General features: G+C 43.1%; 1 protein-coding gene across 3 annotated transcripts in view; it reads left to right on the forward strand.

The window, feature by feature from the left end:
* The window catches only part of LOC109903543 (ras/Rap GTPase-activating protein SynGAP-like), a 115,156-nt gene that overhangs the window by 78,379 nt on the left and 10,232 nt on the right, over positions 1-26,545 (forward strand). For all 3 annotated transcript variants that reach the window (XM_020500317.2, XM_031788695.1, XM_031788696.1), the window contains 15 exons: positions 3,046-3,140; positions 4,411-4,532; positions 4,769-4,922; positions 5,110-5,208; positions 5,342-5,581; positions 5,694-6,029; positions 6,166-6,310; positions 6,602-6,746; positions 6,913-7,149; positions 9,424-9,625; positions 12,596-12,786; positions 13,087-13,291; positions 13,501-14,118; positions 20,877-21,407; positions 22,049-22,216. In XM_020500317.2, coding sequence (XP_020355906.2) covers positions 3,046-3,140; positions 4,411-4,532; positions 4,769-4,922; positions 5,110-5,208; positions 5,342-5,581; positions 5,694-6,029; positions 6,166-6,310; positions 6,602-6,746; positions 6,913-7,149; positions 9,424-9,625; positions 12,596-12,786; positions 13,087-13,291; positions 13,501-14,118; positions 20,877-21,407; positions 22,049-22,216 — 3,488 coding nt within the window. The remainder of the gene's footprint in view (positions 1-3,045; positions 3,141-4,410; positions 4,533-4,768; positions 4,923-5,109; positions 5,209-5,341; positions 5,582-5,693; positions 6,030-6,165; positions 6,311-6,601; positions 6,747-6,912; positions 7,150-9,423; positions 9,626-12,595; positions 12,787-13,086; positions 13,292-13,500; positions 14,119-20,876; positions 21,408-22,048; positions 22,217-26,545) is intronic.

Consider the following 26,545-nt stretch of genomic DNA (forward strand, 5'->3'; position numbering starts at 1 on the left):
TTTGTCATTATGGGGTATTGTGTGTAGATTGATGAGGGAAAAAATGATGTAATACATTTTAGAATAAGGCTGTAACGTAACAAGATATGAAAAAAGTCAAAGGGTCTGAATACTTTCCCAAAGCACCGTACATTGAGTTCTATCTGTCAAGTAATTTTTAAACCAGTTGTATGCAGCCTGGTCTAGGCCAATTTACTAAAGCCTCAGAATTAGCAGAGAGTGATCAACAGTATCGAAAGCCTTTGACAGGTCAATGAAGAGGGCAGCACAATGATGCCTTTTATCCATACAGTTACGCACATAATTTACAACTATGCAGCGGAGATGTTGATCTGATGTTGATCTGACCTGGTATTAAACCTGACTGATGTACATTTAGAATACATTTCAAAGATAAGAAAGATCTTCAATGAGAATGAATCAAGGATTCTAGTATTTTAGCTATCCAAGAAAGTTCATTATTTAGGTCACAAGGGTCAAGGGTGACAAGGGTCACCAACTTTGTGAAGTGGGAGTACATGGGCCACCTTCCAAACCTTGGGGATAGTACCAGATATAATTGTCAGGTAAACAATATGGGTTAATGATTTCGCAGCCAGGGGGACAGAGAGCTTCATCAAAATTGATCAAGCTTATCAGCTGTAGTGGATTTTTCCCCCCTCAATCTAAAGCAAGGCATGTAGCACATCACAAATAGTTAATTGTTGAATTGAAAACAAAGATTAACTAGAAGTTGACAGGTTAACCGTCGAGTCAGCTAGAGGCTGGCAGAGGGAAAAGCAGTTGATTTACTGACCAGGGTCAACTACACCACCGTTTCTCTCAAATAAAAAGCTTGCCGAGATAGAATGACAATTAAAATAATCACTTATCCCATTCTTCTCAGTTATGATGCCAAAGTCAGACAGAACTTGCTTAGGCAGGGAAGAAGAGGAATTTATACGCTTCAGTGCATTTGCTGTTTTCCAACATTTTGAAGGATCACCAGTAGAGTCAGAGTTGGAGCTTAAACAGTAGCTTGATTTAGCTTTCTTAATCGAGATAATACATCTATTAAATGTCTGAAAGATTGCCAGTCTACTACACAGTCAGTTTTCCATGCTTTGGCCCAAGCCTGATATCTCATCTGAATGAGCTCTGATCACTCAGAAGAAATCTGATCTATCTTTGACTCTGAATTGTTTAAAAGGTGCGTGTTTGTCTGCCAGAGGAATAAATATTGAGGAGACATTTTCTAGAGCCAACATAGGGTCAGGTATACAGGAGACAGTGGCTGAATCAGAGTAGAACATGTCATCTTGAGCAGAAAACAGGATTTTGCTCATTCGTATCTCTAATGCATACTATGGGACAATAATCACTGAGATCATATGAGAATACTCCACTAGACAAGTATTTATGGGGGTTATTAGTAAGAATTAAATCAAATAATGTTTTTCACATTTAACTGTGCGGGTTTTGAGATCAATTAAGTCAGATTAAAATCAATGCATCCATCTTAAATTGATCTGAGGCCAGGGATAGCCAATCCAGATTCAAATTCCAGTTGAGACAATTATATTTTTGTGATAATCTACCTCTACCTCATATTACACAATGTTTCCAATACAGCATAGGCTTTTTTAGATGAAAATTACAGTTGCGTATTAGTGTGTGTGTGTTCGTGCATGTATCTATGTATGTATACAACCTAAATAAGGGATTGCTTTTAGGGTCTGTTATTATTACTTAATTGATTGATATGTATCAACTCACATTAAAATGCGTGGCCCTTCTTAGAGAAATGACTAGCAGGGGACATTTGTTAGGCAGCAGGATGAAAAGAAAAAGACGAGAAAAGAGAGGGTACAGAGGAGAGGGGAGGATGACAGAGAGAAAAAGATGAGAGGAGAGGGGAGTACACCACTGGAATTATGTAAAAGAGTGCGTGGGAGAGAAGAACAGATGAGAAGGAGAGTGAGTATTTATAGTGCCTTAAGTATTCAGAAGGTTACCATTGCTCTACTGGGAAACTGAGGAAAATGTCAGATATTGACTGTCCGATATTAAGGGGGAAATTAAGGGGGTGTGGGTGTAACCATAGGAATTGAATTGGTAGAAAATAGCCTGTTTGTTTACAGTCTGGCAACCATCTTGTTGGGGTGGTTTGAGATATTTAATTTACCAATGCTTTAAACAACAAAGTCGATGACCTTATGTTATAGGTTGTATAGAAGTAGAGTAGAGTGAGTGCTATTCATATATAATATGATTATATAGGTATCCCCCCAGTTGGCTAGCCAACTGAAGCTCCCTCAGTCGCTTGGCTCGATGGAGAGGGGGGAACAAAAGTGTTGACGCAGGGGATAATTCTCATCTGCCCATATGCCAAGGAGTACTTTCATATAGTCTGCCCTCCAGTTGGTGGTTATTTTCCATTTTCACGTAATTTTGCTGGTGGCCTACTTTCGTATCTGCTTCTGAATGTAGACATATATGATGTGGACATATGGCTAGCATTTCTTCATTGTGTAGCTGACTGTACTTGTGATTTCTTCATTGTTTATCTTGACCGCACCCCTTAAAACCGTTGGCACGACTAGGGAATGAAGGAGAGGGCCAGGCCATAGGCGTGATGTGTGCGAAATAAGCACAGAAAATGTTCAGATAGTACATAGAACAAACATGCCTCTCTGACATTTAGAATTAATAGCAATTATTAATTAGTAGCAATTATTATTAGTAGAATTATCAGCTCTATTCTTGACTGTTAAATCTGCAACATTCCACAACATTTGCCTGCTGAACATGGCCCAGACAAAATATGCACCCAACTGATAAGCAAAACAAACAGGCACTGGCTCACCTGGCGATATAGAATGGTAGTGAAAATCATGCTACAGTATTTTCAACTTCTCAGAACAAGAGTTTTGTTTGTGTTTGTATTGTTTTTGTTCTTGCAATTTTTCCCATGTACAGAGTAGATATTAAGTTACAGTTTCAGACTGGATTTAAGGTTCTCGGGTTCCTTCTCTCTCTCTCTCTCTCTCTCTCTCTCTCACACAGAGCACACTCGAGCTCGCAGGAAGAGCATTGCCACTGCGAGACAGCCAAGCATGGAAACCCCTCCCACTGCCCCCCCACAACCCTTCAGACAACAAGTAAGTACTGGAACATGCTACATTACCTGTCATTTCCACTTAATCCAGGCCTTACAGTAGAGTTCTACCCACCCATATTAGCTTCACTTCCTGCTCTCTAGCATTATTCTCCCTAATCTCCCTGTTCCCTTTTGTACAGAGTAGAATCAATAATAGTAATAGGTAGTAGGCTAACAGTCAGTGGTGGAACAAGTACCCAATTGTCATACTTGAGTTAAAGTAAAGATACCTTACTGGAAAATGGCTCAAGTAAAAGTAAAAGTCACCCAGTAAAATACTACTTGAGTAAAAGTCTGAAAGTATTTGGTTTGAAGTATTCTTATGTATCAAAAGTAAATGTAATTGCTAAAATATACTTATGTATCAAAAGTAAAAGTAGAAATTAAATCAAATTCCTAATATTAAGCAATCCAGATGGCAGCATTTTCTTGTTTTTAAATTGACTGAGAACCAGGGACACACTCCAACACTCAGACATAATTTACAAACAAAGCATTTGTGTTCCGTGAGTCTGCCAGATCAGAGGCAGTAAGGATGACCAGGGATGGTCTCTTGATAATTGTCCAGTCCTGCTGAGCATTCAAAATGTAAGAAGTACTTTTGGGTGTCAGAGAAAATGTGTGGAGTAAAAAGTTGATTATTTTTTTAGGAATGTAGTGAAGTAAAAGTTGTCAACAATATAAGTAGTAAAGTAAAGTACAGATACCTCAAAAAACTACTTAAGTAGTACTTGAAAGTATTTGTACTTAATTAAGTACTTTACACCTTTGCTAACAGTAATGGTACTAATTTACAGATTCCAAATGAAAAGTACACCAGTTCAACCTTAGAACAGTACTCCTACCAATTGAGTTTTCAAGTCTTCAAAAAGGCTTACACCATCCATCTTAGTGACTGAATCAGCATAGCCCACTGAAACAACATTATTGAATGGACATTGTTGCTTTATCTGTAGCCCAATAGCCTCCTCCAGTGGCCATCAGTACCATAACTTTATTCCATTTGTAATTCTGTGTTGTTGTATGCGTCAAATTGCTATGCTTTATCTTGGCCAGGTCGCAGTTGCAAATGAGAACTTGTTCTCAACTAGCCTACCTGGTTAAATAAAGGTGAAATAAAAAAAATAATAACCATCATCACCACCAACAATAACATGGACACGTGCTAGCACTGATTTTGCAGATAGCATCTATTTTGTAGAAGGGTTTAATGACTACATTATTTATGGAATGGACATCCCCACCTGTGTCTCGTCTGCTGTCCCTAATAGAGCTTCCTCAGTCGAAAGTTGAAGGGCTCCATCAAGAGGGCAAAGAGCCAGCCCAAACTGGATCGAACCAGCAGCTTCCGCCACATGATTCTACCCCGTTTCCGTAGTGCTGATCAGGAGAGGTAGCTAACACTTTCCCAAAAGTTTGCATGTGTGACTTACACTTGTGGTCCTTCTTCTATACTCTGTAATGTTTTATTTTATACTCCTTTTCTTTTCTGTTTTTTTTTGCCTGGTGTTTTCCAATATGTACAATATATTGTAACAGTGGTTACTTCTTGTGGCAAATGATATTTAGTAGTGCTTGTTTCAAAGCACTGTTACCCTAAACACACCTTCTCTCTCTATCTCTTTTTAGGACCCGTCTAATGCAGAGCTTCAAGGAGTCCCACTCTCACGAGTCCCTGCTCTCCCCTAGCAGTGCAGCGGAGGCTCTGGACCTCACGCTGGATGAAGATGCTGTCATCAAACCTGTCCACTCCAGCATATTGGGCCAGGAGTACTGCTTTGAGGTGTGTGCACTGCTGCCAGAAGAATAGAGGATAGTATCTCTCCTAATATTACATCTGAAACAGTTATTACAGCTGTGTCTTCCCAGTTGATGGGTCAAGGTCATAACAATTGATCAACTGTCACACACTAACAAGCAACAAATAATATAATTGATGAATTCACTTCTATGGGTCTGTTTGACTGCAGGTGACCACCAATTCAGGGACGAAATGCTTTGCCTGCCGCTCGGCCGCTGAGAGAGACAAATGGATTGAGAATCTACAGAGAGCTATCAAGCCAAACAAGGTAAACAAATAGAGAGGACCCTGCTTGCAGTCCACACTCAAAATGCCATTTTGGCATAAAAATTGTAAGATCATCTCCATTAGTTTCAGCAGTCTTCACCTCTCTCGCTCTGTCTCCAATGCTGCCATTTTAGGACAACAGTCGAAGGGTGGACAATGTGCTTAAGCTGTGGATCATTGAGGCCAGGGACCTTCCTCCTAAGAAGCGGTACTATTGTGAGCTGTGTCTGGATGACATGCTGTACGCTCGCACCACTAGCAAGCCCCGCACGGACACTGTCTTCTGGGGCGAGCACTTTGAGTTCAACAACTTGCCTGCCATTCGCAGCCTACGCCTGCACCTTTACAAGGAGACAGACAAAAAGAGACGCAAGGTGTGTGCGTTTCTCTCTATGGTGGTTGTATTTCTCTTTGTCTATCTTTGTGTTTGCAGAGTTACTCAAATATTCCTTTCTATTCTATTCTCCATTCTGTTCTCTAACCTAGGAGAAGAGCACGTACCTCGGCCTGGTCACTATCCCCATATCGAGCATCACAGGCAGGCAGTTTGTGGAGCAGTGGTACCCGGTGATCCAGCCCAGTGCTTTGGCTAAGGGTGGCGGTGTAGGCGGTGGCAAGGTCATCAATGCCTCAATCCGCCTCAAGTCCCGTTACCAGACCATGAGTATCCTGCCCATGGAGCTGTACAAGGAGTTCGCTGAGTACATCACCAATAACTACCGTACGCTGTGTGCCGTGCTGGAGCCTCTGCTCAGTGTCAAAAGCAAAGAGGAGGTGGCATTCGCGCTGGTGCACATTCTCCAGAGCACAGGCAAGGCCAAGGTAGGAAGGAAGGCACTACAGCAGGTGTGGCCAAGCACTCCTGTTGGAGAGAAACCCCTTTCTAAATGTTTTGTAAATGTGTCTGCTGTCAAATTGTGTTTGTGTTGTTTGTTTGAGGAGCATGTTCTTTTTTCAGGACTTCCTTTCAGACATGGCGATGTGCGAGGTGGATAGATTCATGGACAGAGAGCATCTGATCTTTCGAGAGAACACCCTTGCTACTAAAGCCATAGAGGAGTACCTCAAATTGATAGGGCACCGGTACCTCAAGGATGCCATAGGTAAAGATTATTTCATTGTATACCAATACCTGTGGAAAATTACCTGAAATGATCAAATCCAGAAATGGTTTCAAATATTATTTGAAATCGATCAAATACTTTGAGTGTTTGCTTGACCTTGACTCGAGTGCCAAGTGAGTGGGGTTAGCACTTTTAAGACTTTTGAACAGGCAAGCACAATCAAGCACAGCTAAAGTATTTGAAATGATGAGTGACAATGATGTTGATCAGAAGACTATGATGAAGAAGAAGATTCTGATGGGGATTAATGAACCGTTGTTTTGTTGACAGGGGAATTCATTCGAGCATTATACGAGTCAGAGGAGAATTGTGAAGTGGATCCCATGCGCACTCCACCGTCTGTCCTCGCCGACCACCAAGCCAACCTCCGCATGTGCTGCGAGCTGGCACTCTGCAAGATTGTCAACTCTCATTGGTCAGAACTTCTTTCACATGAACTATGTCATTGTACAAATGTGTCAGTGACATAGCATCCTTTCAAGTGTGGTGGGGTGTTTGCCCCCCCCCCCCAAAAAAAAAAAAACATTTGCAATGGAAAATAAAGTACAATTCTGTCCTTCTGTCCTACCCGTTCATTCTAGTGTGTTTCCACGGGAGCTGAAGGACGTCTTTGCCTCTTGGAGGGTCCGGTGTGCCGAACGGGGAAGGGAGGACATCGCAGACCGCCTCATCAGCTCCTCCCTCTTTCTACGCTTCCTGTGTCCCGCCATCATGTCGCCCTCTCTCTTTAACCTCACCCAGGAGTACCCCGGAGAGCGGACATCCCGCACTCTTACCCTCATCGCCAAGGTGGTGCAGAACCTGGCCAGCTTCTCCAAGTCAGTCACTACCTTCCCTCCCATGCAGCCTTCCCTTTATTTTATCATTGTGTTTCTTTTAGCCTTCCCTCACATTCAGCTGTTAACATTTACCAGTAACTTTATTTTTTTTGCCTTTCCTCCTATGTACAATTTACTCCCACATAGCCTTTCCTTTCTTTTAACATAACCTTTATTTTAGCCTTCACTCACATTTAGCCACCCCTCACCTGTACTGTACAAAATAATCTGCCTTTCCCCAATTTATTCAGTATGTCCACTACCAATCAAGCCTTGATAAGTCATTATCTATGTCCTCGACCAGTTACTCCTCCAGGAAGCAATACATTCATTTCCACAACATTACAATGGGGTCATACATGCTTATGCCTTGCTTAAATCTTACTATGCATTATAACTGCATCATAATACATTATATCAGTCAGCATGAAGTAAAGTATTACCAAATATTGTTTTTCTTTGGGGATGGGGAATGAAGAATTCATCCAACATGATTGTCCACAAACAAGACGATTGTGCACAAAAGTGACAGAAACAGGTTTTAATCGCACAAATGTTCAGGGGGTGGAGAAGTCTGTCTGCACAGAAATTATTAGTTTTTGTGATGTTCTTGTCACATTGTAGACAAGGTTAAAGAATGAATAAATCAATTCTCCCCCTCACCATCACCTGTGTTTTGTAGTGTATCCTTCCATCTCCTCACCTGCTCTTTCATTCTTTGCATTTTCACACTGTCTCTCTCCCCTCTCTTGTTATCCCTCCATACCCCCTTATCTCTATTTCTCTGTACTCGATACTATATACAGTGCCTTCGGAAAGTATTGAGACCCCTTGACTTTTTCCATATTTTGTTACGTTACAGCCATATTCTAAAATATATTTGAAAAAGGCAGCAAATCTACACACAATAACCCATAATGACAAAGCGAAAAAGAAAAGAAAAAAATTGCAAATGTATTGAAAGTACAAAACAGACATACCTTATTTACATAAGTATTCAGACCCTTAGCTATGAGACACATAATTGAGGTCAGGTGCATCCTGTTTCCGTTGATCATCCTTGAGATGTTTCTACAACCTGTGGTATATTAAATTGATTGGACATGATTTGGAAAGGCACACACCTGTCTATATAAGGTCCCACAGTTAACAGTGCATGTCAGAGCAAAAACCAAGCCATGAGGTCGAAGGAATTGTCCATAGAGCTCAGAGACAGGATTGTGTCGAGGTACAGGTCTGGGGAAGGAACCAAAACATTTCTGCAGCATTGAAGATCTCCAAGGACACACATCATTCTTAAATGGAAAACACAAAGACTCTTCCTATTGCTGGTCGCCCGACCAAACTGCAATTCGGGGAAGAAGGGCCTTGTCAGGCAGGTGACCAAGAACCCGATGGTCACTCTGATAGAGCTCTTCAGTTACTCTGTGGAGATGGGAGAACCTTCCAGAAGGACAACCATCTCTGCAGCACTCCACCACTCAGGCCTGTATGGTAGAGTGGCTAGACGGAAGCCACTCCTCAGCCCACATGGAGTTTGCCAAAAGCCCCCTAAAGACTCTCAGACAATGAGAAACAAGATTCTCTGGTCTGATAAAACCAAGATTGAACCCTTTGGCCTGTATGCCAAGTGTCACGTCTGGTGAAGCGTCTGCTGTCACGGGAAGCATGGTGGTCGCAGCATCATGTTGTGGGGATGTTTTTCAGAGGTAGGGACTAGTGGACTACTCAGAATCGAGGCAAAGATGAACGGATCAAAGTACAGAGACATCCTTGATGAAAACCTGCTCCAGAACACTCAGGACCTCAGACTGGGCCTTCCAACAGGACAGCAACCCTAAGAATGCAGCCAAGACAACACAGGAGTCTTGAGGCTGTAATCGATGCCGTAATCGAGGCTGTAATCGATGCCAAAGGTGCTCCAACAAAGTACTGTGTAAGGGTCTGAATACTTATGTAAATGTGATATTTCCAGGGGGGTTTTCTTCATAAATTAGCAAACATTTCTAAAAACCCATTTTTGCTTTGTCATTATGGGGTATTGTGAGTAGAGTGATGGAAGAAAAAATCAATTTAAGAATAAGGGTGTAGCCTAACAAAATGTCGAAAAAATAAAGGGGTCTGAATACTTTCAGAAGGCACTGTATCTTGTCCCTTTCTCCCTCAATCTTTCACTGTCTGTGGGGACTTCTTTCTCTCTGTCCCCGTGTCTCTCTTCCTTCCCCCTACTCTCTCTATATGCTCCCTCCATACTGCTGTCTTTTCTCCCCTCAGGTTTAGTGGCAAAGAGGATCACATGTGTTTCATGAATGAGTTTTTGGAGATGGAGTGGGGCTCCATGCAGCAATTCCTGTACGAGATCTCCAACATGGACACGGGGAGCAACGCCGGAGGCTTCGAGGGCTACATCGACCTGGGCAGGGAGCTGTCGGTGCTCCACAGCTTGCTGTGGGAAGTCATGGCCCAACTGAGCAAGGTAATGTGGAATGTAACCTCGTCCCCAGGCTATTGTGCACAGTGCATATAAGCCTGGGACATCAACGCTTCAAAGTTGATTCAAAGTTGGCCTTAATGAGATTGACCTTAATAAGTACAGTATTTGTCATCATTTAATTTGAGTGAATCACAGGACTGTGAAGCGTGGTTCAAAATGGAGGCAGGATCCGGGCAAGAACTTGCGGTGCGCACAAGACATGTAGGGTTAGGGGGAAGGTGTTGTGGTAGATGATTGGCTGGTTGATTAAGTTGAGGCCTACATTTCTCCCGTTCTTTCTGTATAATTTGATAACGAAGGCCAAGTTTAACACATTGGTCCACCAGACTCTTCGTGCATTTGGGTGTAAGTGTCTGGGACCCTGGTCTTTTGCACACCCGCTAATCTGAAGCCTGGTCATAGTTTTCAGGTCTCAGGCAAGGTTAGTCATCACTAGGGATGCAACGGTAGTGGTGCGTTTAAGGTATCTTTATATTTAAGAAAAAAATACAATGAACTCTTTATTTTTCCTATAGACAAAAATAAAACTATCCATCCAGGCCTGGTTTCTGTCTCTACTGTATGAAATCAAGGGGAGAAACGCGTTAAAATGAAAAGTGCTTATTAACTTTTGACAACCTGTTGCTCTTCTTCTCCCAATCCAGTACATAGTGAACCGTCACAGTGAGGTATCTTTGAGTTGCTCTGGAGGTCCAACTATCAGTGTATAGAGAGCTAGATAGGGTGTCTGTGTCAATTCGTTTTCAATTTTCTCTCTGTGATGTTTCATAGAGTTTGGGAATTACTTTGCTGCTGAAATGTGTGCCGGAGGGGACATTGTAACGCGGTTCAATTTTTTTCACGAGGTGACGAAATCCCGAGTCAGTAACCACCTAATAGGGCTCAAATATTTGGCTATGAATACTCCCACTGCTTTCGTTATTTCTTTGTTTTTATGAATTTGTCGCAAATTGTTGTTGGAAGGCAGCAGCGAGAGATTATTGTGTTTTCGCTAACGAGTGGACTATCCTTGCTCCAGCTCCACCTGCAAGGGATACGGCTGGGTGATGGCGACATAAATGACACATCATGTTAGATGTGTTTCCACTCGAGTAGCCGACAGTGGCAAAGCAATGCTTGCAGACTGTACTTTGTTTATGGTCGTCTTACCCTCTTCATCGTATTGAACGCTGAATCTAAAATGTTCACACACAGCGGATTTGAAAGACGTCGGTGCCTCTTCAAATTTGCTTCTCTGTCTCGCTAGCGCTCGCCATTGTCACGTTGGAGCTGAGCGAATATTTGTTTTCAGTTTCCCCTATCTTGATGAGGCCCCTTTAGGCAGGTTTCCTACTGAGATGTCATTGAACATCGTCCTTTAGTTGTTTAAGGGGAAGGGGCTGTGGTCGCTACATTTGAGGCATTGCAGTGGAGTAAAGTTTGTTAGCCCTCAGGAGCCCCCTAACAGCCACAACCTGCGCGCCTGGTTCTGTGGATCTGAATGTACAACGTGGGTGTAGTCTGCAGTGCAATAAATACATTTAGGAAATTATAGGAAAATGACAGGCATACCGTAATTCCGCTGTTCACATGTGCGTATTGAACCGTAGGGGGCATACCGAATGGTTCGATAACATACTGTGTGTGTACCGTTGCATCTCTAGTCATCACCCATGCCATTACATAAAGAAAATACTGTCGCTCCATCACTTTTCAAAAAACGCACAAGAACCAAAGAGCAAAAGGAAAATTAGGACAAAGGAAGTTGATTTGAAAATACTTATTTATTTTTTAAAACAACATGTTTTGGCATATACTGTACCCTTCCTTGGGATATTGCATCCTAAATGCGTTGGTTTTGGTAATAACAAAACATTTTTTAGGACAAATTTCTTTGTCCTCCAAGAGTTGCTGAATATTTTCCCTTCTCCAGCTGATCAAGGTAACAGCAATGCTACACCTGCCTCCCAAAAATGTCATGGCTTGAGCCACGACTGATTACACTCCTGCTGTTGTCAATGCTGCCCACTACACTGGCAGCATGAGGAGGAGCATGGCAGCAGCAAGGCATAAGGCAGGCCTTTTAACATAAAAAAAACATGTTTTAGCTATTTTCTGCTGTTTTTGCATCTTTGAAGTATAAAAATAAATATCAAGTGGCTGTAATACAGATATAAAACGCTTTTCTTCTGCTGATATACCTCCTGCTACTGGTTTCCCTCCGCCACCCCTTTTACGCCTCTTCTCTCACCACCTCTTGGCTGAAATCCATTTGTATTTTCACTCTCTCCACTACTGCTGTTCACTTGGCTGAATTCCATTTATATTTTGGCTCCCTCCTCTCTGTTCACTTTAAAATGGTAGAATCCATTTTAGAGAGAGAATGCAAATGATGTGGAGCACTGGTAAATAAAATTTAAGTGAAACTGAAAGGGGTGTGAATTAGGGGAAGGGGAATCACTTTTAATTGTCTGAGAACACAAAGCAGGTGATATCAATATGGTTGACATCTGATTTTGCATGCTCAGGTCCTTCACCTCAGTGTAGATGAATGAGAGGAAAAGAAGCTGCTCCAGACTATTGAGATGTAGCCAGTCTCTCCGTGACCCCTGTATCCCAATTCTCTGTTCTTTCTCCAGAGATGTGCATTTATGAACTCCTCCCCACTCATTTATAAGCATTGAAATTGGTGGAGGCATGTGCTAGATCAGGTTTATGGAGGGCTGGTAGTTAATTGCACCTACCTGGTGTCCCAAGTCTGAATCAGTCCCCAATTAGAAGGAAAGAATGAAAACCAGGTGTTTTGGCCCTCCAAGACCGGAAATGAACAGCCAGATAGAGGTTACACCACATTTCTTATAACAGTATTTTCCTTTTAAATCCACGAATGGAAGTGAATGAGTGCACACTTTGTGAGAAAGGACACAATTGGGGATAAACTGTCCAATCTTTTCATTGTACTTTGTCTCCCAGGATGCTATTCTGAAGCTTGGCCCCTTGCCACGTCTGCTGAATGACATCAGTGTAGCCTTGAGGAACCCCCAGCTCCACCGGCAGGCTAGCCACCAGCCAGACAGACAGCAGGACAGGCTCATCACACGGCCCTCCTTCAATCGCATGGTATCATCCGATTTCCAGAGCCTCATGATGCGGGATCTCAACAGGTAACTGCTCCGAGCTTATAGGCACAATCTGTGTAAGATTTCTTGAGGTTCAATGGCCATTTCAATTGATACGCATTGATTATTGAAGAATGTAAGTTATGAATGCTTCGTTCATTTATTACTGTTTCACACTTATCATAATCCAACAGCTATGATTGTACAATTTCATTGTTGTCATTTGAGTCTTTGTAAAAAAACATTGTTGATGCAAAGAGGAGTGAGGTGTGAGTCTAAAATATAAACTATAGCTTTCAAATACAGCCCCTGACAATGGTAATAATGGTGAATATCCTCCCCCAGCTCAATAGACATCTCCCGTCTCCCCTCCCCAACCTCGGCATTATCTGGGGGTGGGGTCCTCTCGTCTCATGTCAGCATGGGAAGCTTTGCGGAACGAGACCCCCGCGGTTCAAAGGACGTTTTCTACGTGACCCGTCCCCCCTTGGCTCGGTCCAGCCCTGCGTACTGCACCAGCAGTTCTGACATCACTGAGCCAGACCCAAAGGTAAACTCCGATGCATTGATTTATTGCCACTAGCAGCCATCAATGAATTGACTACCAACAACGTTGAGTTGGACACATACAGTATATTACAACTCCTAATATACCTCACAATTTAGTTATGAATTATCCCAATCACTAAATAGTGAACATTTTTGGGTCATAAGAGATAATAGGTTATTCCAGTTGACAGGTTATGTTCTCTCTCTTAGGTCCTCAGTGTGAACAAAAGCGTGTCCATGATGGACCTGCAGGACTCACGCATGAACAGCATCTCTAACCTCCATTCGGTGGGTGATATGCTCAACTCCTCCCAGGCCTCCATAGCAGGCCTGGGTCACAGTTTCGGGAACCTGGGAGGCCCGCTTCGCATGGGAGGCCACATGTCCTCCGGTGGCTCGGGGGGCTCTGGTTTGAGGCTGAGCCAGATGGGGGGACCCCTCCACCAAATGGGGGGTCCCACCGACTCTCTCTCCCAGCAGCAGCAGCATGCGGCGGCCGCCATGCACTTTCCCCTCTCCTTCCAGAACCCCCTCTTCCATCTGGCTGCCGACGGCCCTCGGGGTCAGCCTCACAGTCGTCCTCAAGCCCAGCCGCCTCCCCCTCCACTCTTGCTGGCCCCAGAGCTCGACAATGCCCACCACCAACAGGGCTACGTGCGGGCGTTCGGCCACAGCGGCTTCTCGCGCAGCGAGGATCTGTCGGCCCTGCGGCCACAGAGCAGTCTGGTGCAGCCCAGTATTGTACACTCGCACAGCTACAGTGACGACTACACGCGGCAGAACCAGAACGCTGAATACGCCCGGCGCCAGCTTTCACTGCAAGTGCAGGTCTGTATTACAGGAAAATATCCGTCATTTAATTTCAAAATAACTTCATTCGTTCCTGTAGCAGCATTTCAGATGGCACTGTCAGTGCACGATAACAAGAATACAACTGTTCATACTAAACATACGCCACACAATGCATGTAACACCTTATGCAGACATTACATTTGGCAAAAGGTCTGTTGCATTGATAAACTCCATCATGGATTTACATTGATATTTCATTGAATTTCTAAATAAATGTACCATAATGAATTCACCCAGCAGTCACTTTTTAGAGACATTGATAGTGAAATGTATCTGCCTATTGTTTGTAGTGATGCACCGATATTACATTTTCTGTCCGATACCGGTATCCGATATTTTCCTTGCCCAATAAACCCTGATACCGATACCCGATATTTAACATTTTTGCGGCCTTTTAAGCATTCTAGTACAGGTAAATAGTTAACACACACATGGAAGCAGCGGTCTAAGGCACTGCATCTCAGTGCAAGAGGCGTCACTACAGTCCCTGGATCGAATCCAGGCTGCATCACATCCGGCCGTGATTGGGAGTCCCATAGGGCGGCGCACAATTGGCCCAGCGTCATCCAGGCCGTCGTTGTAAATAAGAATTTGCTCTTAACTGGCTTGTCTAGTTAAATAAAAAATACTAAATGTAATTACTGAAACAGATTGTCATTTTGCTATGTTTTTGGGGAAGTCCATTGTTTGCATCCATGAGCTAGCTAGCTTTTTTTTGTGACCAGCACTGTAGATGCGCGAGACAACTTTACCAGCATCATAGCATACGTATCGATGAATCGTTGTGACATATGGAATACAAGTGATAATCACGTAAAAAATGTATGAACGTGCAGTCATATTCAGGTCCTGATTGGTCAGGAGCTTATCTGACACGTCAAATAGAGTTATTTGACATGCAAAGACCCAAACGGCGTTCCATAGAAATCCTGGTTGAGAATGAAACGACTGAACAAATGAACAATGAAACAACACAGCAAGTAAGTGAAAGAAATAGGTTTTAATTATGTTTTACTGGTAATGGGGACATATGTAAATGCCAACAAAATAACTTTTTGGTCAGTGTGGTGTGTGTGTAACCTTTATTTAACTAGGCAAGTCAGTTAAGAACAAATTATTTGTCATAAACATGTGTATAGATGGCAGGGAAGTCAGGCACAGGAGAATCGAACTTGGTAAAATAGAGTAGTTTAATAACTTAAAAACATAGCTCCAAAACCATGACAATAATCAAAACAAAGTGGGTACGAGGACCCGTCGTGCACCAATACAAACACGATAAATGAACAACAAACAATCTCTGATGACATGAGGGGAAACAGAGTGTTAAATACACAACAGGTAATGAATGGGATTGGAACCAGGTGTGTAGGAAGACAAGACAAAACCAATGTTAAATGAAAAATGGATCAATGATGGCTAGAAGACCGGTGACGTTGACCACCAGCACCACCCAAACAAGGAGAGGCATCGACTTTGGCAGAAGTCGTGACATTCTTATTTACAATGACGGCCTACCAAAAGGCAAAAGACCTCCTGCGGGGACGGGGGCTGGGTTTAAAAATAAATAGCATATAAATATAGGACAAAACACACATCACAACAAGAGAGACAACACTACATAAAGAGAGACCTGAGACAACAACATAGCAAGGCTGCAACACAACATGACAACAACACGGTAGCAAAACCACATGGTGGCAGCACAAAACATGGTACAAACATTATTGGGCACAGAGAACAACACAAAGGGCAAGAAGGTATAGACAACAATACATCAAGCAAAGCAGCTACACCTGTCAGTAAGAGTGTCCATGATTGAGTCTTTGAATGAATAGATTGAGATAAAACTGTCCAGTTTGAGTGTTTGTTGCAGCTCGTTCCAGTCCCTAGCTGCAGCTAACTGAAAAGACAAGCGACCCAGGGACGTGTGTGCTTTGGGGACCTTTAACAGAATGTGACTGGCAGAACGGGTGTTGTATGTGGAGGAGGGTTTTATAAGAGGGTTTTATAAATAAGCATCAACCAGTGGAATTGCGATGGGTGTACAGAGATGACCAGTTTACAGAGGAGTATAGAGTGCAATGATATGTCCTATAAGGAATATTGGTTGGAAATCTGATGGCCGAATGGTAAAGAACATCTAGCCGCTTGAGAGCACCCTTACGTGCTGATCTATACATTATGTCTCTGTAATCTAGCATGGGTAGGATGGTCATCTGAATCAGGGTTAGTTTGGCAGCTGGTGTGAAAGAGGAGCGATTACGATAGAGGAAACCAAGTCTAGATTTAACTTTAGCCTGCAGCTTTGATATGTGCTGAGAGAAGGACAGTCTACTGTCTAGCCATACTCCCAAGTACTTGTATAAGGTGACTACCTCAAGCTCTAAACCCTCAGAGGTAGTATTCACACCTGTGGGGAGAGGGGCATTCTTCTTAGCTTTGTTTTGGAGGTGTTCAGAACAAGGTTAAAGGTAGAGAAAGCTTGTTGGGCACTAAGAAAGCTTTGTTGTGGAGCATTTACAGTGCCTTGCGAAAGTATTCGGCCCCCTTGAACTTTGCGACCTTTTGCCACATTTCAGGCTTCAAACATAAAGATATAAAACTGTATTTTTTTGTGAAGAATCAACAACAAGTGGGACACAATCATGAAGTGGAACGACATTTATTGGATATTTCAAACTTTTTTAACAAATCAAAAACTGAAAAATTGGGCGTGCAAAAATATTCAGCCCCTTTACTTTCAGTGCAGCAACTCTCTCCAGAAGTTCAGTGAGGATCTCTGAATGATCCAATGTTGACCTAAATGACTAATGATGATAAATACAATCCACCTGTGTGTAATCAAGTCTCCGTATAAATGCACCTGCACTGTGATAGTCTCAGAGGTCCGTTAAAAGCGCAGAGAGCATCATGAAGAACAAGGAACACACCAGGCAGGTCCGAGATACTGTTGTGAAGAAGTTTAAAGCCGGATTTGGATACAAAAAGATTTCCCAAGCTTTAAACATCCCAAGGAGCACTGTGCAAGCGATAATATTGAAATGGAAGGAGTATCAGACCACTGCAAATCTACCAAGACCTGGCCGTCCCTCTAAACTTTCAGCTCATACAAGGAGAAGACTGATCAGAGATGCAGCCAAGAGGCCCATGATCACTCTGGATGAACTGCAGAGATCTACAGCTGAGGTGGGAGACTCTGTCCATAGGACAACAATCAGTCGTATATTGCACAAATCTGGCCTTTATGGAAGAGTGGCAAGAAGAAAGACATTTCTTAAAGATATCCATAAAAAGTGTTGTTTAAAGTTTGCCACAAGCCACCTGGGAGACACACCAAACATGTGGAAGAAGGTGCTCTGGTCAGATGAAACCAAAATTGAACTTTTTGGCAACAATGCAAAACGTTATGTTTGGCGTAAAAGCAACACAGCTCATCACCCTGAACACACCATCCCCACTGTCAAACATGGTGGTGGCAGCATCATGGTTTGGGCCTGCTTTTCTTCAGCAGGGACAGGGAAGATGGTTAAAATTGATGGGAAGATGGATGGAGGCAAATACAGGACCATTCTGGAAGAAAACCTGATGGAGTCTGCAAAAGACCTTTTTATTTATTTTATTTTTATTTTACCTTTATTTAACCAGGTAGGCAAGTTGAGAACAAGTTCTCATTTACAATTGCGACCTGGCCAAGATAAAGCAAAGCAGTTCGACAGATAAAACGACACAGAGTTACACATGGAGTAAAAACAAACATACAGTCAATAATGCAGTATAAACAAGTCTATATACAATGTGAGGTGAGAAGGGAGGTAAAGGCAAAAAAGGCCATGATGGCAAAGTAAATACAATATAGCAAGTAAAATACTGGAATGGTAGTTTTGCAATGGAAGAATGTGCAAAGTAGAAATAAAAAATAATGGGGTGCAAAGGAGCAAAATAAATAAATAAATTAAAATTAAATACAGTTGGGAAAGAGGTAGTTGTTTGGGCTAAATTATAGGTGGGCTATGTACAGGTGCAGTAATCTGTGAGCTGCTCTGACAGTTGGTGCTTAAAGCTAGTGAGGGAGATAAGTGTTTCCAGTTTCAGAGATTTTTGTAGTTCGTTCCAGTCATTGGCAGCAGAGAACTGGAAGGAGAGGCGGCCAAAGAAAGAATTGGTTTTGGGGGTGACTAGAGAGATATACCTGCTGGAGCGTGTGCTACAGGTGGGAGATGCTATGGTGACCAGCGAGCTGAGATAAGGGGGGACTTTACCTAGCAGGGTCTTGTAGATGACCTGAGACTGGGACGGAGATTTGTCTTCCAACAAGACAATGATCCAAAACATAAAGCAAAATCTACAATGGAATGGTTCAAAAATAAACATATCCAGGTGTTAGAATGGCCAAGTCAAAGTCCAGACCTGAATCCAATCGAGAATCTGTGGAAAGAACTGAAAACTGCTGTTCACAAATGCTCTCCATCCAACCTCACTGAGCTCGAGCTGTTTTGCAAGGAGGAATGGGAAAAAATGTCAGTCTCTCGATGTGCAAAACTGATAGAGACATACCCCAAACGACTTACAGCTGTAATCGCAGCAAAAGGTGGCGCTACAAAGTATTAACTTAAGGGGGCTGAATAATTTTGCACACCAAATATTTCAGTTTTTGATTTGTTCAAAAAGTTTGAAATATCCAATAAATGTCGTTCCACTTAATGATTGTGTCCCACTGTGTTGATTCTTCACAAAAAAATACAGTTTTATATCTTTATGTTTGAAGCCTGAAATGTGGCAAAAGGTCGCAAAGTTCAAGGGGGCCGAATACTTTCGCAAGGCACTGTAACACAACATCCGGCGAGGGGCCAGCTGAGTATAAGACTGTATCATCTGCATATAAATGGATGAGAGAGCTTCCTACTGCCTGAGCTATGTTGTTGATGTAAATTGAGAAGAGTGTGCGGCCCAGGTTGAGCCTTGGGGTACTCCCTTGGTGACAGGCAGTGGCTGAGACAGCAGATTTTTTTTATACACTTGAGAGAGGTAGTTAGCAAACCAGGCCAAAGACCCCTTCAGAGACACCAATACTCCTTAGCCGGCCCACAAAAAATGGAATGGTCTACCGTATCAAAAGCTTTGGCCAAGTCAGTAAAAATTGCAGCACAACATTGCTTAGAATCAAGGGCAATGGTGACATCATTGAGGACCTTTAATGTTTCAAGTGACACATCCATAACCTGAGTAATTTTCCAGAACTTATTGGAGTTAGACCCACAGAGAGAGAACTGCTCCTTAAAGTAACTAACTTTTGCCTTCCGGATAGCCTGAGTGCACTTATTTCTCATTTGCCTGAACAAGAGCCAGTCAGCCTGAGTATGCATGTGTCGAGCATTTTACCAAATGCAAATCTTGAGGTGGAGTAACTCTGCAAGATCACGGTCGAACCAGGAGCTGAACCTGTTTTTAATTCTCATTTTCTTTATGGGGGCGTGTCTGTTAACAATAGCAGTGAAAATATCAAAAAAGGTCCAAGTGTCTTCGACAGAGGGGATCAAGCTGATTCTATACCATTTTACAGAGGCCAGGTCATGAAGTAAGGCTTGCTCATTAATGTTTTTCAGCAATCGTCTATGACAAAGCCGGACAGGTCGTTTCACTGAGCAGCCATTACGAACACAGGCTGTTAAACAGTGATCACTAAGGTCATTACAGAAAACACCAGACTGATACCTATCAGGATTATTTGTGAGGATAATATCAAGTAGAGTAGCCTTTCCTGGGTGTTTGGAGTCATACCTTGTGGGATTGGTAATAATCTATGGAAGATTTAGGGATGACATAGCTAGGCGTCATCATCTAAAATACCCCTAATTTATATGGCAGTTCTTATTTGATTAATGGTGGTCGAACCCATCTATGTGAAGCTAGCCACAATAAGAATTAACCACAATAGTGGACTTTGCGGTTATCCTTCAAAATAAAAGTATGGCATAATTGTACTATTTGTATTAATTTGCATCACTGTCAATTACATTTTATTTTGAAGGCAAACCGCAAAATCCACTATTGTGCCTAATCCTTATTGTGGCTAGCTTCACAACACATAGCCCGGTCCATTTGAGCCTTACTAGCCAGATGAAGCTAGCTGGCTGCTTATAACGTTGGCTTTAGGCAACAGGGTTAAGTATCTGGCTAGCTATTTATTTTCATGAACTGAAGTTCAATTTCAATAGACATACAACAAGTGGCAACCAAGCTAATACTTACTCACAAGGATTCCCAAATCATTGCTGAGAATAATGAAAATGACTGCAGTTTATACTGGTCATTGTTTTCAGGCTGGTTGTATTGGTGTTAGCTAGGTACCAAGCTAAAGCTAGCTACCCCAGAAGTTGCGGTCAAACAAATTATGCTTTATTACCAACACGGTTTCGTAAACACATTTGTGAACATGACGTAATCGATTCCGTTATGTTCACAGATTTATCGTGCATCCCAAATTGTTTGTATGAGAAGATGCTTGAAAAACAAGTTAGACAGGCATGAACGAAAGAGGGATGGTCCAATTAAATTGACTTCACAACCATTCCTCATCTCATTCCTCGTTTCTCCTCTTATACCCTCTCCCTCACTCCCCCTCTCCTATAGTATTTGATCTCAAATACTCTATCTTCTTTTTCTAAATATTTCCTGCCCTCCCTCCCTCTGTCTCCCTCTCTTCCTTTTCCCGCCCACCCTCTCTCTCTCAGGAGAATCTCCAGCAGCAAATTCTTATGGGCATGACCCCTCAGACAGCAACAGGCATGGGCACCCCCACCTCCTTGGCCACTCCCCCTTCCACCGTGCACCCTGTCCGTCATGGCTCCGTAGCACCGCCTCCCCCGCAGCGCCTCAAATCCCAGCTGTCCATCAGCCCCGGGGCCACCTCCACCCCTCCCAAAGCCCGCCCCCAGAGCAGGAACCTCCTTCTCCAGTCGCCCGAGTCCAGCTTTGGTGGCAGGCAGCCCTCGCCACAGCAACAACAGCAGCAGCAGTTGTCCGTCAAACAGTCTGACAGCCCAGCCCCTGGTCTCCCGCGCCAGTCGAGCTCTGCCAGGGACAGCCAGGGGGCGCCACAAGGGGGCAACGGAGAGACCACAGACACTCCGACTAAGAGCTCCAAGCAGCCTCAGACCACAGACACCCCGACTAAGAGCACCAAGCAACCTCAGCAGCAGTCCCAGCAGCAGCAACAGCAGCCTCCACAGCAGCACCTGCTCAAGCCCACAGTCAATAAACAGGTATATTGCTGGAACATCATGGGCTCTGTGTTGGGACACTTAGGACTTGAGACTGTGTTAGTCCAGCTCTGGAAGCTAAATTGAGTCTAGAGGTCTCAGCCAAGGTTACACGTCACAAACCACCTTGGCTACATTTATTAATCACACTTCTGTGATTCTCAGAATCTCAGCTGATTTAGGAGGGAGGGTTCACTGAGGAAGCTTAGCTTTTGTCACATCTTCAGTGTCATGAACATGTTATTTATGTTTGATTTTAACCAAATCTATATTTGGTCCCAGTTCTATACATGTTGCACATTATGTAAAATGATGTAATGTAACATCAAATACAACCTGATTATGTAATGAAGGCTATTGTTTGAACATTATTGTATATTGTCAAAATCTAAGGACTTGTCCAAAGGCAAGTCCAAAGAGATACATCTTGAAGATGGACAGCTTCCTAAAAAGCACAGAAAAGTGTTGCTGTTTTATCTAGTAATTTAATCCATCCGCCGTCAACTCTTAACAGGTTAGAACACATCACAAACTTTCCTAAATACTTTCTGAGATAGGGGAACCTTTTAGTCTTAATAATTTTGATAGCATGATCATGCAATTACTGAGCCTCTTCCTGTATCATCTTGCCTCTTTGCTTTCAGGTTTCTCCGTCCCCCTCCACCCTGACACCCAACGAGCGCACTGTGGCCTGGGTGTCCAACATGCCACACCTCTCTGCCGACATCGAAATATTGCGTAGCTCATCAAACCTTGAGGACCTCAAGCTGAAGGAGTACTCCAAGAGCATGGACGAGTCTCGCATGGATAGGGTGAGCCCATTTTGGGGGGGATGAGAGCCTCTCTAGTAAATTAAATAAGGTTCCTAGATTATAAGGGAATGCCTTTATCTGGTTTTCATTTGGTTGTAGGGTAACATTTAACCCCCAGCATGATGTTCAAAGAATTTTATGACAAGGTCAAAGGAAAATTTTCACTCCATGTCATAATTTGATTTCCAGGACTGGGACCTGAAAATATTGCTAGACTGTTCCTTGAATTAAATGTTCCTTGAAGAAAGGAATGCAAGTAGCCTAGCTGAGGCCAATAAGAGTGTTGTGCCAGTAAACCGAAAGGACGCTGGTTTGAATCTGCAAGGTGGAAAGAGCTGCTGTTCTGCACTTGAACAAGGCAGTTAACCCCCACCAACTGCGGGGGGCTGTCTTAATCGACGCTGTTGGTGCAGTTGTTGGGGGTTAACTGCCTTGCTCTCTGATTCAGAGGGGTTGGGTTAAATGTGGAAGACACATTTCAGTTGAATGCATTCAGTTGTGCAACTGACTAGGCATCCCCTTTAATTAATGTAATTCCTCACCTAACAGATGGTTCATACTTTTAACACTGTGTAAAAGTGGGGACTACGGTGCTACAGTTGGGGAATAAAGTGTATTGTATGAGCTCTGAAACATTGGGGTCAGTCCTAATGCTCTACCTGGCTCCATGAGGGGGATAAAGGGGGCTTAGCCCCCTCAGTTCAAACGTGTGCCCCCTCAGCGTTAGTTTTATGTCCCTATATAAAAATAGCAAAAAAAAGTTCAAATGAGTGAGTGACAGGTTGGCTAAAAAAATGGTTTTCTACGCTGCGCCTTCAGCACAATGGACAGAGTGCACCACGGTGTGTGTAGGGGGGCTATGGAAAGCAACTAGGGCGCTTCTCATCTCTGTGGTAGGCTCAGTGAATAACATAATATGCCTCTGCCTGTAATATTTTATTTTGATTTATAAGTGCGGGGTCAAGTTTACCAGTTAGGCCATGGTGAGGATGCCGTGTCGGAGGCCAAACTATCTCCTTCTTGCTCTTCTGCTGTTCCTATGGAAGGCGCTCTGCACGAGTGTCTGCCCTATGTTGGGGTGTGTGAGGTTTTCATCCTGACACTGACTGACACTGAATTGATTATGACCGAACTCTCTCAGGAGCCTGGAGAGGGGAGTGTGTGCTCTGACCCTTTCCCCAGGCTTGGTGAGAAAATGACTGCACCACAAAATGTTCCTCGGTATGTCACTGAAGATTTTTCACTGCTGGGGTGTCTGGAGATAACCCCAGTGTCCACTGTGCATCGTTAGGGAGAGAATGCTCCCTTACCTACTTCAACGAAGGCCAATGCGGGGAAGTTTGTGCCCCCGCATCACCAAAAGGTTAGAGGACAGTATTTAGGGCCTGGGCAAAGTGTTCATCTGCCTCTGAGCAACTGCTATAATGTTCCTTTATTTCTGCCAATCTACATTCACCAAATGGACATACCATGTTGGTAAATATGGAAAAGAAAAGTGACCACTGCTACATCCTGACAATATTTATGAGGTTACTGACTTTTTCCACATGATGTTACGTTACAGCTTTATTCTAAAAATATATATATATTTCTTATTCCCTCATCAATCTACACACTATCCCATAATGATGAAGCAAAAACAGATTTTTTTTTTTTTTTTGCTAAATTATAAAATAAAATAAACTGAAGTCACATTTACATAAGTATTCAGACCCTTTACTCTGTACTTTGTTGAAGCACCTTTGGCAGCGATTACAGCCTCGAGTCTTCTTGGGAGTGACGCTACAAGCTTGGCACAGCTGTATTTGGGGAGTTTCTCCCATTCTCCTCTGCAGATCCGCTCAAGCGCTGTCAGGTTGGATGGGGAGCGTTGCTGCACAGCTATTTTCAGGTCTCACCAGAGATGTTCGATCTGGTTCAAGTCTGGGCTCTGGCTAGCCCACTCAAGGACATTCAGAGACTTGTCCCATAGCCACTCCTGCGTTGTCTTGATTGTGTGCTTAGGGTCATTGTCCTGTTGGAAGGTGAACCTTCTCTCCAGTCTGAGGTCCTGAGTGATCTGGAGCAGGTTTTCATCAAGGACCTGTCTGTACTTTGATGCGTTCATTAGTCCCTCGATCCTGACTAGTCGCCCAGTCCCTGCCGCTGAAAAACAACCCCACAGCATGATGCTGCTACCGCCATGTTTCACCGTAGGGATGATGCCAGCTTTCCTCCAAACGTGACGCTTGGCATTCAGGCTAAAGAGTTCAATCTTGATTTCCAGGGCCTTCCAGGGCCTTTAAGAATTATGAATTATGGAGACTAGAGGTCGACCGATTATAATTGTTCAACGTCGATACCGATTATTGGAGGACCAAAAAAGCCGATACCTATTAACCGGCCGATTTTTTTGAAACATATTTTTTTTAATTTTTATAATAATGACAATTACAACAATACTGAATGAACACTTATTTTAACTTAATATAATACATCAATAATATCAATTTAGCCTCAAGTAAATAATGAAACATGTTCAATTTGGTTTAAATAATGCAAAAAGAAAGTGTTGGAGAAGAAAGTAAAAGTGCAATATATGCTATGTAAGAAAGCTAACGTTTCAGTTCCATGCTCAGAACATGAGAACATATGAAAGCTGGTGGTTCCTTTTAACATGAGTCTTCAATATTCCCAGGTAAGAAGTTTTAAGTTGTAGTTATTATAGTAATTATAGGACTATTTTCCTCTATACCATTTGTATTTCATTAACCTTTGACTATTGGATGTTCTTATAGGAACTTTAGTATTGAAACACAAGCACTTCTTACCTCTTAATCGCCTCGCTATTCATGTCAAATAAATTAGTCAGTTAATTTGTACGAAGCAAACTGCTAAATCGTTCAGTTTACATATTGTCTACATCTTGTCTAGGCTACTGTAGACTATCTGAAATTAGATGTAGGCCTATCAGGGGCTATAGGCTACCTGCTTTTATCTAAGCAAACCATGGCAAAATTGAATTACAATCATGAACCCAAATTCTAGTTTCTAGCCTATGCCTATTGAAATGACAAGTCAGTATCTGACTAGATTGTCAGACCCCTTGACGTCATTTCCGGTCACAACTTGCAGACTTGTTTTCGAGTTGCTGTGCGTTTTGTTGCCAACCTATTTTGCTACCTGACAACTTTACGGTTTTTACTTTTAATTACCGTTTATATATATATATATATTTTTTTTCCCCTCAACTTTTTCACTCCGGACGCTTTATCTGGACACGATTCTTCAGGACCTCCAACAGCCGAAGCTAAGTAGTAACATTAACATGATGCCTTCTAATTGCAGTCGCTGTACTCGCCTTACGGCGAGGATAGCTGTGCTGCAAGCCCAGCTTCAGACGCAATCGTTAGGCAAGGGTAATTTCAGTGTAGGAAAGGATGAAACAGCGTCTGTGCCACCAGTAAGTACAGATAGTAGTATAAATCCCCTGGCACAGTCCCCGCAGCCGGACAACTTTCTCACGGTTTCTGGAAGGAAATGCTGTAGGAACGCTCAACCGGTGTCGCTCATTCAGCCGACAGAAACTTTCAACCGGTTTTCCCCATTAAGCAGCGAGTCGGAGTCAGAGGCCGAGTCTTCTCTGGTCTCTACTCCTCTCGTTACGGGGTCTGAGACGCCGAAGCTTCCCACCATTAGCTCTGACAAATTGAAAACTCTAGTCATTGGCGACTCCATTACCCGCAGTATTAGACTTAAAACTATTCATCCAGCGATCATACACTGTTTACCGGGGGGCAGGGCTACCGACGTTAAGGCTAATCTGAAGATGGTGCTGGCTAAAGCTAAAACTGTATAGAGATATTGTTATCCACGTCGGCACCAACGATGTTAAGATGAAACAGTCAGAGATCACCAAGCGCAACATAGCTTCTGCGTGTAAATCAGCTAGAAAGATGTCGGCATCGAGTAATTGTCTCTGGCCCCCTCCCAGTTAGGGGGAGTGATGAGCTCTACAGCAGAGTCTCACAACTCAATCGCTGGTTGAAAACTGTTTTCTGCCTCTCCCAAAAGATAGAATTTGTAGATAATTGGCCCTCTTTCTGGGACTCGCCCACAAACAGGACCAAGCCTGACCTGCTGAGGAGTGACGGACTCCATCCTAGCTGGAGGGGTGCTCTCATCTTATCTACCAACATAGATAGGGCTCTAACTCCTCTAGCTCCACAATGAAATAGGGTGCAGGCCAGGCAGCAGGCTGTTAGCCAGCCTGCCAGCATAGCGGAGTCTGCCACTAGCATAGTCAGTGTAGTCAGCTCAGCTATCACCATTGAGACCGTGTCTGTGCCT

This window comes from Oncorhynchus kisutch, linkage group LG14, assembly GCF_002021735.2.
Source record: "Oncorhynchus kisutch isolate 150728-3 linkage group LG14, Okis_V2, whole genome shotgun sequence".
Taxonomy (NCBI): Eukaryota; Metazoa; Chordata; class Actinopteri; order Salmoniformes; family Salmonidae; genus Oncorhynchus; species Oncorhynchus kisutch.